Source organism: Mesocricetus auratus, unplaced genomic scaffold (genome assembly GCF_017639785.1).
Source record: "Mesocricetus auratus isolate SY011 unplaced genomic scaffold, BCM_Maur_2.0 Super-Scaffold_100007, whole genome shotgun sequence".
NCBI lineage: Eukaryota > Metazoa > Chordata > Mammalia > Rodentia > Cricetidae > Mesocricetus > Mesocricetus auratus.
Window position 1 is genome coordinate 76,406,449 of NW_024429191.1, and position 14,582 is coordinate 76,421,030.

At 51.9% G+C, this 14,582-nt stretch overlaps 1 protein-coding gene across 1 annotated transcript; it reads left to right on the forward strand.

Moving 5' to 3' along the window:
- Window positions 1–2,235: 2,235 nt before the first annotated feature.
- On the forward strand, window positions 2,236–14,011 carry Gsdma (gasdermin A). Its single transcript, XM_013117648.3, has 12 exons — window positions 2,236–2,366; window positions 3,917–4,135; window positions 4,308–4,488; window positions 7,531–7,696; window positions 8,639–8,735; window positions 9,221–9,268; window positions 9,731–9,757; window positions 10,282–10,302; window positions 10,904–11,058; window positions 11,466–11,580; window positions 13,306–13,379; window positions 13,551–14,011. Exons 2-12 carry the CDS (start codon window positions 3,922–3,924, stop codon window positions 13,791–13,793), a joined length of 1,341 nt encoding a protein of 446 aa, XP_012973102.1. The 5' UTR covers window positions 2,236–2,366; window positions 3,917–3,921; the 3' UTR covers window positions 13,794–14,011.
- Window positions 14,012–14,582: the final 571 nt, after the last annotated feature.

A 14,582-nucleotide genomic window follows, 5' to 3' on the forward strand; every position in this document is an offset into this window, starting at 1 on the left:
CCTGGAACTCGCTCTGTAGACCAGGCTGGCCTTGAACTCACAGAGATCCGCCTGCCTCTGCCTCCCCAGTGCCAGGATTAAAGGTGTGTACCACCAACGCCCGGCTGACCTCAGGAATTCTTACAAGATCTGGAGAGATGGTCCAGTGGTTAGGAATGGGTACTGCTCTTTGCAGAGGACTTGAATCTGATTCTCAGAACTCACGTTACCCATGGTAACTCCAGCTCCAGGGCCGGTGGAGAAATGGCTCCAAAGGTAAGGGCACTTGCTAAGCAAGCTGAATGACCCGAGTGAGATTCCTGGACTCGACATGAAGGTAGAATAAACTACTTGGCTCCACAAGTTGTCCTCCGACCTTCATATCTTGACATGCAGGACTATCCGTAACACACACACACACACAGCACACAACATACAGTGCGCGCGTGCACACACACACACACACACACACACACCTGCTGTCTTTGATAACAAATAAACAAACTCCAGGAGGAGATCAGGCATGTAAAGAGGCCAGGGAACCCTGCATGCGAAGGGTAGCAGCCCTGGGACACACCTGAACATTCTTTTGTCTCCTGCTCCTTCCTCCCTTGAGCCCTCTAAGCCCAGTGCTGAAAATACCATTAGTCAGTCTGGGGAATGGGGCAACAAGGCGGAGACGCGGAGGAGTAGAACCAGAAGAGTGACGTCAGGCTGGAGAGACCTCATGAAGGAAGAGGCAGGGGAATGGAAGAAGCGAGACAGAGCCCAGAGGAAAGAACTGGACTAGGGCGGGGGGGAGGGGGGGGGGGCTCTGGGTCCTCAGGGAGAGCAGACACGGGTGTGACTTTACAGGGGCTCTGGGTCCTCAGGGGGAACAGACACGGGTGTGACTTTACTCAGCTGTTGCTTTGTAGATCTTTTAGAGATGAACGAGACAAGAAACCTTAGCCATCAGCCGCTGGAGGAGGGCAGACTCTAGGAAGTACCTCGCAAATGTCTGGCCCAGGTAGTGGCCAGTTGGGTTTCCCGGGGCTGATTGAGGGACAGGCGTCTGCCCGGCCCCCGGACTATAGATGACAGTTCAGACTCCTTACAGTGAAGTGACTCAAAGAGACAGAGGCAGAGGCAGAAACCTGGGGGGTCGGGAGGATAGGTTAGCGTAACACATAACCACATGTCTACATATGTGTGTACTCACATGACAGAAACCAGACAGCCATCCCACACACCCAAGCCCCCAAGCCTTCCTCTCCTGAGGGTGAGGGGCGGCTGGCAACAAGCAATGGCTACAGCTGTCTTAGTGGCTGATGGCTGCAGGCATGGAGTGGATTGGGAGGGAGGCAGGCAAAAGGATGCGGGGTGGGACCAGAGAGGCGGGGCAAAGCGTTTCTGTGCTGTGACACAGGGAAGAGTGCTGTGAGAACACCCGCCTGTTGAAGGGGGTTTGAGGAAGGAGAGTAATGAAGGGGGGTGTTTTGTTTGTTTTTTGTTTTTCTTTTCGAGACAAGGTTTCTCTGTGGCTTTGGAGGCTGTCCTGGAACTCACTCTGTAGTCCAGGCTGGTCTCGAACTCACAGAGATCCGCCTGCCTCTGCCTCCCGAGTGCTGGGATTAAGGAGTGTGCCACCACCGCCCTGCTGAGTAAGACAGTTTTTAAGAAGTTTTGTGGAGTATGAGATTGTCTCCTCATCCCTACCAGCCCCTAAGTCCACCCCTGCCTCCTCAGACATGTGTGTTCTGGCGCCAAGCTGTGCCTGTGTAGTCAGCACCAGTGGAGAGCAGTGGGAGCAGCAGGAAGATGCAGGATAGGTCCTCAGTGGCTCTGCTGTCCTGAACACAGATTTCTTACCGTTTATCACATCCACAGGCCTCAGATGAACCACACCTGCTTCCCGGTGGACCATGATGACAGCAGAGCAGAGATCCACCCCTGCTCACCCATACACACAAACAAGCACACTTACGGGTGAGCATTCACACACACAACCAACTCCCACTGCCTCCTGTGCCCCCCACTCCCCACCCCGCCAAAGCACCCACAAGCCCACTTGCAGTTGCCCCTCCCTCTCTCGATCCTGGTTATCCACTCCTACTCTGGCACCTGCCTGGCAGCTCCCTATCCACCCCTCATCTCTTAGGAGGCCAGGGCCCAGGGCCTGAGGCGGGGCACAAGGAACAGGTTGATGCTGTTCTGGAAGTGGAACAAAAAGGGGTGGGGCCGTTGAGACAGTCAGGGTCTGAGGAAGTCGCACCCCGCCTCCACAGAGGCATAAAGCAGCCTTCCTGGTGAGGGACAGCCATTCTGTCAACCTACAGACACAGCGAGCTCTGGGCCCTCCCTCCACACCCAGCTGCCGGATAGGACCCAGCATCTCTCCCTCCCTGGTAAGATCAATGACGGCAGGGGAGGCAGGGGGACATTCTGTGTGTCTAGGGGAAAGGTTGGAACCAAAAATGTGTGGGATTTCTTATCTTTTACTGTGGCTGTAAAACTCCCCCTGGATATCACTGGAAGTAGGTATCATACGGTCGGCTTCAGAGAGGGGCGAGGGAGGCGGCCCTTCAAATGCTTCTCTGGTGGACAGCATGGCCGAGGGCTGCTCATTTGGTCCCTGGAGGTTATCCTGTGTCATCCAAGGCCTTCTGGGAATGAGGGCTGAAAAGCACATTGGAGACGGCAGGATGGCCCCACACATCTGTGTCTGTACCTCCTGCCTCCCTACCTCCGTCAAGTACCACAAATAGGTGAGGTCCAGTCAGGTTCTGGAGGCACACACCTTTGATCCTAGCACTTGGGAGGCAGAGGCAGGCAGATAGCTGTGATTTTGAGGTCAACCTGGTCTACAGAGAGTTCCAGGAGAGCCAGGGCTACACAGAGAAACTATCTCAGAGAGAGAACAGAGGGAGGAAGGGGGAAGGAGGGAAAGAGGGGGAGGAAGGGGTGGGGAGGGAAGGGGAGGGAGGCCCATGGAGATAGCTGATAGGTCCACATCCACCCATCGGGATGACCTGGATGTGTCTGCTGGTTGCCCAGGTGACGAACCTGGACTTCAAAGACGAGACCTGAGATGGTGAACTTCAGGTCCTTGGACCTCACCCCAGCTTGTCTCCCAGGGTCATACTCACTCTTCCCTGGTGCTGATGCTGCAGAGGTGACTAAGCCCCACTTCCTGCCCCTCTGGGAAACCTCAGTAGGCGAGATGGGCAGGTGAACAGATGGTGACAAGATGAATTAGCAGGAGTTTCGGAAGTGGATCTACAAGGTGCCTTGGGAATACAGGCAGAGTCACCAACCCGCCCGAAGGAGTAAAGGGCTGGACGGCTGACCTGGACTGAGTCTTCCAGGATGAGTAGGAATTCTTCCTCACTGGAAAAGGGACACACTGTAAGCAGAAATAACAAGGGGAAAGGAGCGGCTGAGACAGAGCCTGGGGAAGCTGTCCAATTGCAGCCGAGTTGCTAGAAGGCAGGTGTGAGGGAGCAAATGTAACCTGGCCAAGGAAAAGGCAACTGGGAAGGTGCCAGCTCTGACTGCACAGGCCATTGGCCCCAGAGGGGGTTGCTCCCTCCCTCTAGTGTCCCCAGGTCCTGGATACAGCTGTCCCCCTAGGGTGAGAGGAAGCGAGGCTGACATGCCAACTGGGCTCTGTGACTGAAGAAATGAGCATGTAATAAGAAAAGAGTCCTTGACAAAGGGGAGTTCTTTCATCTCTCGACAGCCGTGTGAATTCTGGAGTCCAGGATCCTTCATCACCAAAAAAGGATTCCTTGAGTTCCTTCCAGGTCCAACATTCAGAAACCCAGGCCTCTCTAAGGTCTCCCCCAGCCCTAGGAGTGAGGCCTGGTGACCTACAGTGACCCCTCTTTACAAAGTCCCTCCTGAGTCTGGGTAGCCTCGGCAGCCATCTTGACATTCTGCATCCGTTTGTCCACAGAGACAATGACAATGTTTGAGAATGTCACTCGGGCCCTGGCTAGACAGCTGAACCCTCCAGGGGATCTGACACCCCTAGACAGCCTCATCGACTTCAAACGTTTCCATCCCTTCTGCCTGGTGCTGAGGAAGAGGAAGAGCACGCTCTTCTGGGGGGCCCGCTATGTGCGCACCGACTACACACTCCTGGATGTGCTGGAGCCCGGCAGCTCTCCCTCAGGTCAGCCTCTCCATAGACCTGGGCTCTAAGGGTTCCCGAACGACTAGGGCCAGCCGCCTGGACCACGAGGAAGACTCTGAAGGCCTCTCTTGCCTGAGGTGTCACCGAGGCCAAAGTTCTCACTGGGGATGGATGCGTCTCAGCTCAGCTCCTGTCTATTTCCCTCCTGCAGATCCTACAGATAGTGGGAACTTTAGCTTTAAGAACATGCTGGATGCCCGAGTCGAGGGAGACGTGGATGTGCCAAAGACAGTGAAGGTGAAGGGGACCGCAGGCCTGTCACGGAGCAGCACACTGGAGGTCCAGACACTCAGTGTGGCTCCCAAGGCTCTGGAGAGCTTGCACAAGGAGAGGTGAGAGAGGGTGGGGCTGACGGGGTGATGGCAGGGGGTTGGGCAGTGCATAGAAGATGCTCTGGACCACAAGTGGAGGGTAAACCCTCGCCCTGACCTTTCCCGGTGTGGTCTCCACACTGAGGACGGTTCTCATGGGAGGTGGGGGTGTAGCTCAATGGTGAGGTGTAGCAGGTGCGTGGGGATCCTGTGCAACTGTGGGTGCAACCAAGTCGTTTCCTAGACATTCTTCACGTCCCCCAGTCACCTCCCGTGTCATCTGTGTGTGTGTGAGAGAGAGAGAGAGGGAGAGAGAGGGAGAGAGGGAGAGAGGGAGAGAGAGGGAGAGAGAGAGAGAGAGAGAGAGAGAGGGAGAGAGGGAGAGAGGGAGAGAGAGGGAGAGAGGGAGAGAGGGAGAGAGAGAAGTAAGAGAGAGAGAGAGAGAGAGAGAGAGAGAGGGAGGGAGAGAGGGAGAGAGAGGGCGAGAGAGAGAGAGAGAGAAGTAAGAGAGAGAGAGGGAGAGAGGGAGAGAGGGAGAGAGAGGGAGAGAGAGAGAGAGAGAGAGACCTTAGAAAAGTCACTTCCCCAATTAACTTGTTTGGGTTTTTTCATTTTGGGGTTTTTGGGGGGTTGTTTTTTTTTTGTTTTGTTTTGTTTTGTTTTTGCTATAGAATGATGGGAATGGGTGATAGTTTCTAAGGTTCCTTCAACCCTAAGATTGTGAAACGTAGTGGAAAAGGCAGTGGTCAGTAGTAACTGTTTCTTATGGAGACTGTCCTGAGCTCTCTCCCATAAAGCAAGCTTTAGACCGGCTCCATCCACACACCTAGGGAACGCTGCCCCAGCAGACAGGGGTATGGCAGAAAGGATGTTCATACAAGGCTCTGGCACGTGTCTAGCTTGACCGGGGACCTGGCTTTTAAATAATTAAGTAGTGGTTGAAAGAAGCAGCTGAGGCCTGGAGGGGCCAGAAGGAAAGACTTAGATGTTTGACAAGTCACCCAGTAAACATCTGCAGCGTTCTCACTTAGAGTAAAACATCCTATTATGTGCTGGTGTACCTAGAATGCCTATGCCCAAGAACCTTATAGTGTAGAAGGGTGAAAACTACTGTGTGATTATCCAGCCCGGGAGTGGTGGGTAATTACCACTTTTAATCCCAGCACTCGGGGGCAGAGGCAGGCGAATCTCTGAGTTCAAGGCCAGTCTGGTCTACAGAGTGAGCTCCAGGATAGTCAGGGCTACATAGAGAAACCCTGTCTCTAAAAACAAAAACAAAAACAAAACGAGAGCAATTACCCAATACAAGAGTTGGTAAGTGCATGGGAAGCACTCAGTTAGACCTACTGTGGGGAGAGGGGCTCCTGACTGGGGAAGTAAGGCCAGTCCTCACCAAGTGGTGGTCGTGGGTTTAGGCTTTGAATGATGAGCATAAATGCAGAGAAAGAAGGGTGTTGCAAAGGCGTGCAGGTGAGATATCTCAAAACCAACAGGGGCCACGGAATAACAGATGCAAACGAGAGAAAGTTGTAGGGTAGACCTAGAGCAGGTAGGAGCCAGAACCTAGGTCAAGGAGCCCAACAAGTAGACACCAGGGAGACCCTGTATCTCATGACCAACCTGACAAGATGGGAGAAGTGCATTAGATAGGAGCAGAAACCTCAGGAAAGACACTGTCCCGCTGTCCATCAGAGGTATACGCTGAGGACACGAGCTCAGCAGTGTGGCCGGAATGTTTTAGGGAGGAATGGGTGCAAGGGTTGGTTACTGCAAAGGACAATGGAATGGATTTTTTTATAAAGATTTATTTATTTATTATGTATACAGTGTTCTGCCTGCATGTGTGCCTGCAGGTCAGAAGAGGTCACCAGGTCTCATTACAGATGGTTGTGAGCCACTATATGGTTGCTGGGAATTGAACTCAGGACCTCTGGAAGAGCAACGAGTGCTCTTAACCTCTGAGCCATCTCTCCAGCCCGATGGAATGGATTAAACTCAGCAGCTAGGTGCACAGCGATGGTGACAGTTTTGTTAAAGATGACTCTGAGTCTTGTCTTAGGTTGTGGCATTACAAGACATTATCGGTGATAAACAGGTGACAACCAGGAAGACAGGAGAGAGGCAGTTCTGCAGGGACAGTTGCCAACTTCTTCTGTGGCTCAGCTCGAGTTCCAGCTGACAATGGTCAAGGGGTAGCTGGGAAAGGGGCTGGAAGCTCAGAGAGGGGTCAGGATAAAGATGGACATGTAGCATTCAGCAAGACACAGGTCAAGATGGCAGGCGTCCGATGGGGAGACGAGGAAGAGGGAGAAGACTTAGAGAGAGGAGGCATACAACAGAATCTCGGGACTGCAGAGATGGCTCAGCGGCTAAGAGCACTTGCTGCTTTTGCAGAGGACCCAAGTTCAGTTCTAAGGACTCACACTGGGCAGCTCACAAGTACCTGTGACTCCAGCGCCATGGGATCTGATGCTTTCTTCTGCCCCCCCCCAACATGTACACATACACACACACACACACAACCAAAACATACAAAAGCAGACACAGGAACAGAGCCAAAAGGGGAACCTGCTCCTGGGCAGTAGGAGGAGAGGAGGAAGTGGCCATGAGGCCTCACGCCAGGCCAGGTGCTGAGCCTCCGGCTGTTTGCCCAGTTTATCTTGCACCTTGGGAGGTAGTTGGCGTCATGTCTGTTTTATAGATGAGGCAACACAGGCTCAAAGCAGCTGCCCTGCCAGGAAGCCCGAGGTCTGAGTTTGCACTGTGGTCTAATCTGAGCCCTCATTCTTCCCTGGCACCCTACTGTCTAGATGCTATGATTGACAGATTAAAAAGTAGACACTGCGGGGCACAGTGACACATGCCTTTAGTCCCAGTCAAAGGCAGGTAAATATCTGTGAGTTCAAGGCCAGCCTGGTCTACATTCCATAGAGAGAGCTCTGGACCAGCCAAGGCTGTATAGTGAGACCCCGTCTGAAAAATAAAATAATACAAACATAAAGCACCGACACAGGCCCTGGTGAGGAGATGCTGAGTGATGTCCCTATGCTTCTCCTGCCTCAGGAAACTGGCAGCAGATCACCCGTTCCTGAAGGAGATGCGGGATCTCGGGGAGAATCTGTACGTGGTGATGGAGGTGGTGGAAACCGTGCAGGAGGTCACTCTGGAGAGAGCTGGCAAGGCAGAGGGCTGCTTCTCCCTCCCGTTCTTTGCCCCGCTGGGACTGCAGGTTTGCTACACACACACACACACACACACACACACACACACACACACACACACACACACGGGAGGGGGGGGCTCCATTAACTGTGCCTGAACGGTGCCTACTCAGGACAGAGGACCTGAAAAAAAATATCCAAAGCCAAGTTGGCCACACACCCCCTGCTCTGTTTAGTGGTACCAAGCACTAAGGTCCCTGTTCCATATACCACAGACAATGTGGAGCAGACCAAGTGCTTCGGAGCGTGTCCTCATCCCCCTTCCCCCCAGCCCAAAGCTGAAGAGCAGAGCTCTGGCTTGGTTTGGTGGTACTAGTAATCCCAGCACTCTGAGGGCAGAGGCCAGAAGGGTCACAGGTTCTAGGTCAGTCTGGGCTACCTGGTGGGACTCCACCCCCCCAGGTGTGGGCAGCTTCTTGCTTTCAGAAAAAGTCCTTACTTATAGATGGGACACACAGTTAAAGCGCGGAGGATGTAGGCTTGGAAAACTCAGTAGAAGTAAGAGTATCGCTTCTATCTATATAAACATCGAGTGAGTGTATTCGTGAGCGATGGTCTGGGATTGGGAGCCAGGGCAGGAGTTAGTCATGGAAGACGTCCTGAATGAGCTAAGGATGGGGCAGTTGGTGTAGAGGAGGCAGGAACCGGGGCAGAAGGAAGCTGGGGGGTAGACAGGATGCTGCACAGGCAGGTGATGGAGCAGGTCTGCCCAGTGCCCTTCTCCTGTCCAGACCAGCAGCAGACGCAGCGTGGTGGAGGGCGAGCACTAGAAACAAGTGGGAAGGCTTCAAGTCCAGACCACAGAGGAAGACAGCTGGAGGTCCAGCTGGAGGCTTTCCAACCGCTGGTCTCCTCAAGGCTCTCAGACCCGGCTCCACTGCTGCCCCTGCTCTCAACGTCGCCTACTTGGGATCTCAGAGGACTCACGGACCCTCACTCTGTAATCCTAGGGATCTGTGAACCACAAAGAGGCTGTAACCATCCCCAAGGGCTGTGTCCTGGCCTTCCGAGTGAGACAGCTGATGGTCAATGGCAAAGATGAGTGGGGTGAGCAGCGACCAGCATGTTCCCCCCCTCCAGATAAAGGTTGCCTGCATCCGCGCAGGGGCATCTTGGTCCTCTCTTGCAGTGATGTGAGGGGGTGGGAGAGGAGGCAGCATACTGTATTGCCCATCGCTGGAGACAGCAAAGGCTGCTCTAGGGAAGGAGGGGAAGGAACTCTGACTTTCAGGTGTCTCTGGGCACTGGGGAAGCTGTGGGGAGTGACACAAAGGCCAAACCAGCACAGCCTCTGACCCCAGGAGGCCCAGGGAGGAGACAGATCCTGACACCAGTACTGGGTTTTCAGGGGAGAAAAATGCTATCACAGGCAAGAACTTACAAGTCCCAGTAGTAAGGGTGGGGTAGAGAATTAGACAGGGCATTTGAGGGGTAGAATCTAGCCCTAAGCAGAACCCTTGGGCTTGAGGCTGAAGAAGGAGGGGTGTGGCAGCCAGTGGGACCTCTTGGGTGTCTTTTCTTGTCTATTACAGACATTCCACACATCTGCAATGACAGCATGCAAACCTTCCCTCCAGGAGGTAGGTGCCCTGTTTACAGGTTTGCCTCGATGTTATCTGCTAAAATCTCCCACCCTCTAACAGCAGCAGCTCCTATACCTCCCCGCAAGAGCATCTGCTCTTATTTTTTGGGCCCTCAGACAGAGACATTGAATATAAATACTGCCCTAAAGAGACAAAGAAGCCGGGCGTTGGTGGCGCACGCCTTTAATCCCAGCACTTGGGAGGCAGAGGCAGGTGGATCTCTGTGAGTTCGAGGCCAGCCTGGTCTACAAGAGCTAATTCCAGGACAGCCTCCAAAGCCACAGAGAAACCCTGTCTCGAAAAACCAAAAAAAAAAAAAAAAAAGAGACAAAGAAACAGAGGCCAGAGGCACAATCAGAAACAGAGATTTGGAGACAGGGTGTGTTCCAAAGTCTTGACAGTGGCTTTAGAGAAAAGTAGCAAAGAGTTTGTTCTGACAGATGTGCTCTGTGTTTTCAGAAAAGCCTGGAGAAGAGAAGTTCATATGTAAGTGTCCCTATCTTTTCCCATCTTTCTTGACTCAAGTCCAAATCTCTCATCTTCCTCCCTTCTCCGTGGAGCTGACAGGGGAGATAGTGGGATGGGTCCCAGCAAACAGCAGTGCCTCAACTATGGCAGAACTTCCGACAGGAAGTTAGGAAAAAGCCGTGGAAGGGGTAGAACTGTGGACAAGATGTACAGGAGTTGGCTGCCTCAGACCTTTGTTGTCAAGGGCCTCAGTAGCTGCAACCTGTCCCACGCGTATGTGCTGTCCAGTAACTGGGACAGCAGGTGCTTGCTGAGTCACTCAGTTGCTGGGTGACTCCATCCTGTCTGAGTGCTGTTTCACATTGTATCAGTTCTTCTGCTCCATGACGGCCACCCAGGCATGGAGCAAGGAGATTCTGAAGATGGCTGGAAGCTCCAAGGGGCGGTGCTTTCTCATCATCTCCAGAGCCTAGTTGCCTAGGGATGGCTGCCATTATGAAGGACTGTGCTCTTATCTGTCTGTTTACTTCTTATTTTCTCAGTTATCCAGGCATCTGATGTTGGTAAGGAGTTTGGGGAAAGCTTTCAAGACTTGGCTACACAGGTAGGGAGAGAAGCATTAGGGTGGAAGGAAGAGGAAAAAAGCCAGGTCCTGGGATGAGAGAGAGCCACTCCCAGGAAGCCGCTCTCTAACACAGACTGGGTGAGGTTTTAGGATGTCAGGGTGCAGCTCACTGCCTGCCCTGGATACGGACCCTCTCTGCTCTCTGAAGCAGTCCCAGCCGACCTGTCACTAAGTAGTCAAAGGTATCGTCTCCACCAACTTAAGAGAAGGGGGAATAGGTTTCCCCTAAATGCTTGGCTGGAGGGGTTGAAAACAGAAGTCAACTGTGCCCTGATGAGGGATGAAGCTGGGGGGAGGGGGAGTGGGGGGTGGGGGGGAGGGCAGGGAGGTGTGGTTAGCTGTCCTGTTAGTTGACTGCATGCTTCATGCAGAGGCTTTAGCATAACTTCATAACACACCTTGGTAAAGAGGAAACGCCATATTCAAGCCGGAAGCAGGGCACTGGGTCCTGAGGAAGGTGTGACAGAGCCTACAGAGAGCACGAACGGGGTGGGAGGGGCCAGGTGAAGGGCTGTCTGCAGCATCGACTGTGCCCCTAGGGGAGATGCACGAAGACTTCAAGACATTAAAAGAAGAGGTTCAGAGAGAGACTCGAGAAGTGGAGAAGTTGAGTCAAGTGGGGCAGAACTCCCTGCTCAGCTCCGTCAGCAATCTCCTAGGAAAGAAAAAGGAGCTCCAAGACCTGGAACAGACGGTGAGGTCCCACTGGGGACACAGGAGTGTCTGGGTGGTGGCGGACCATTGCGGGTGGGGACGGGGAACTGACAATGGCAGAGAGGCCGGAGGTTATGGAATCCATAGCAGATACTTTTCCAAGGCTGGTTAAGTGTACCCAGGCCCCCTGGAAAGAGCGTCGGTAGAGTTCTTGGAAGTCGTGTGCGCCCTTCAATGGTTAGAGGTTAGCAACAGGCCATGGCGCCCTCTGCTGGATAACAACTTGAACCTTCCAGCGCTCAAAACTCGGGGACCAAGAACCTGACTACACAAAAAAGAAATAGGAAGTGGGAGAGAGTCAGCCTGAATCCCGAGACTGTTATGTGCCATGCCGGGTGCTGGGTTAGACGTTGACCTGAGAAGTTAGTCATCCATTTTTCCTCACAGCTTGAAGGGGCTCTAGACAAGGGACATGAAGTGACCCTGGAAGCACTCCCCAAAGATGTCCTGCTGTCAAAGGATGCCATGGGCGCAGTCCTCTATTTCCTTGGGGCTCTAACAGGTGGGTGAGACATGAGTTAGGCAGTTTTCTCCGTTATAAGAAGAAATCGTGTGGCCGGGCGGTGGTGGCGCACGCCTTTGGTCCCAGCACTTGGGAGGCAGAGGCAGCCAGATCTCTGTGAGTTCCAGACCAGCCTGGTCTACAGAGTACAGAGTGAGTTCCAGACAGGCTCCAAAGCCACAGAGAAACCCTGTCTCGAAAAACCAAAAAAAAAAAAAAAAAAAAAGAATAAATCGTGTGAATGGCTTCCCAAATGAATGATTGAGTGGATGCCAGATGGTTTATACTGCAGTAGTTTATGCATACGTTTTTAAAAATTTGGTTCCAGCTGGGTTTGTAGTTCAGCATGACGGCACTTGCTTAGCATACACAATGCTAAGGGGCCCTGAGTTCAGATCCTGGTACTGGAGGGAGAAAAAATAATCACCACCATTGGTTTCATTCCTAGGGATTCAGACGGTTATTTATTTATTTATTTATTTAACTACACATTGAAACCTTCCGCATGGAGCTAAGTTCATCACTCCCATATTGCTGCCTGCTTGTTAGCTTTAACTTCAGAGAGTAACCAATCATATGACTGGCTCAGTAAGGGCTCCTGCTGCCAAGCCTGACAACCTGAATGCAATTCCTGCATCTGTCCTCTGCTCTCCACACACACATCATGGCATGCAAATGAGTGTGCGTGAATGCATTCATGCACATGGGCATTCGAGCACACACACACACACACACACACACACAATGTGGGGGGGAAGCCAGACATGGTGGTGCACACCTTTAATTCCAGTACGTGGGAGACGGAGGCAGGTGGATCTCTGAGTTCAAGGCCAAACTGATCTACACAGTGAGTTCCATGTCGGTCAGAGCTACACTGTTATCAATAAATAAATAAAGTGGAGGTGGGAAAAAAGAAACTTTCTGTCAAATGCCAAACCCAAAGGAAACCTCTCAACTATGACGCCCTTAACACCCTGGGTTGTCACCACTGTGGTGGCTCATGCCTACCATCCCACGACTCAGGTGGCTGAGGCAGGAGGATCACTGCGGGTCTGAGGCCACCTTGCATTACAGATCCTGCCTCAAAAACAAACAAAAACCACGGCTTTTTGTCTTCTCCACAAAACTGCAGTGAAAGATTAGAATTTGGATTTGCTGTGTTTTTTTTTGTTTGTTTGTTTGTTTTTAAAGAAAATCTCACTATACAGCCCTGGCTGGTCTGGAACTCACTACATAGAACAATCTGGCCTCAGACTTGCAGAGATCCGTATACCCCTGCCTCCCAGATGCTTAGATTAAAAGTGTATGTCAAGGATCACAACTTTTTATTTAATGACCAGCAAAGGTGTGTGTTACAGAGCAGGCGTTCAACTGTGGGTGGATGGATGGATGGATGGATGGATGGATGGATGGATGGATGGATGGATGGATGGGTGGGTGGGTGGGTGAATGGATGGGTGGATGGATGGATGGATGGGTGAATGGATGGATGGATGGATGGGTGAATGGATGGGTAGATGGGTGGGTGGATGGATGGATGGGTGAATGGATGGATGAATGGATGGGTGAATGGATGGATGGATGGACTGACAAATGAACAGATGGGCAGGTAGATGGATGGATTCATTGATTAGAGGGTGCAGGAATTCTGTAACTTCACTATTTGGAGTCTGTGGTTCCCTCTGTACCAACAACACATTTTTCTTCCTCTGTTTTTCCCTCCAGTGCTAAGTGAAGCCCAACAGAAGCTTCTAGTAAAATCCTTGGAGAAAAAGCTCCTCCCAGTGCAACTGAAGCTGGTGAGAAATAGCAACAGATGCCAGGGAGGGGGCAGCTAGAACCAGAGGGAACAAGCCAACTCACAGGGGTCCCTGCCTTATTCTAGGAGCCCTAGATGTTTAGGGTAATCAGCCTGCCTTCGGGGGAGGGGTTCTGGTTCCTCCTTTTCATGTCACTTTGATCCCTTGCAGGTTGAAAGCACCATGGAACAGAACTTCCTGCAAGATAAAGAGGGTGTTTTCCCCCTAAGGCCTGACCTGCTCTCCTCCCTCGGGGAGGAGGAACTGACCCTCACAGAAGCCCTAGTGGGGCTGAGCGGCCTGGAAGTCCAGAGATCAGGCCCCCAGTACATGTGGGATCCTGACACTCTCCCGCGCCTCTGTGCCCTCTACGCTGGTCTCTCCTTCCTTCAGCTACTGAGCAAGGCTTGCTAATGGCCTTTCTTGCTAAGTCCATCTCCCGATACTTACTTAAAGCCTAAAGATACAGAATCTTTTAATCAAACTCTTTGCAAATTTAAGCCATTTCAATAAGAAAAACAAACAAGCAAACAAACATCAATTTCTTAGTGGAATCCTTCCTACTTCTGCCTCAAAAAAAAAAAAAAAGCTATCCTTACTGGAATGAATGAAAAAAAATGATGTAGATCCTACGACAAGCTATATTGTTGTTTTTTTCTGTAAAGGGAATCATTACTCTGTGCCGGTAAAGAAACAGACATTATCCGTATGTGTATGATTTTGCTCGAACTGTCCTCAGGTTGGCAAGAAGATGCTTCACGAACCCAGCGGGTTAGAACACACAATGTCCGCTCTGCATTGAGAAGCTCATCAAAACAGCAGGAGTTTACCCGAGAGCCCAAGTTCTCTAGTCCTGCTTGAGGGCTTGGGAGAGGGAAAGGTCTAGAAGTGTATGATATAAGCCCCAAACAAAACAAAAACTTTCAAGTGGGTTAAGTAAAAACTGCAGGTGATCATAGTGAGACCCTGTGTTAAAAAATTTTTTTAATTAAAAAAGAGGAAGAGGAGTTAGGGGTTGGTGGTGCACACCTTTAATTTCAGTGCTCAGGAGGCAGAGATAGGTGGACCAGAGGTAGGTGGATCTCTGTAAGTTTGAGGCCAGTCTGGTCTACAGAGAGTTCCAGGACAGGCTCCAAAGCTACACAGAGAAACCCTGTCTCAAAAAACCGTGGGGGGGGGGCCCTTTGAGGGTCAATCGACCCT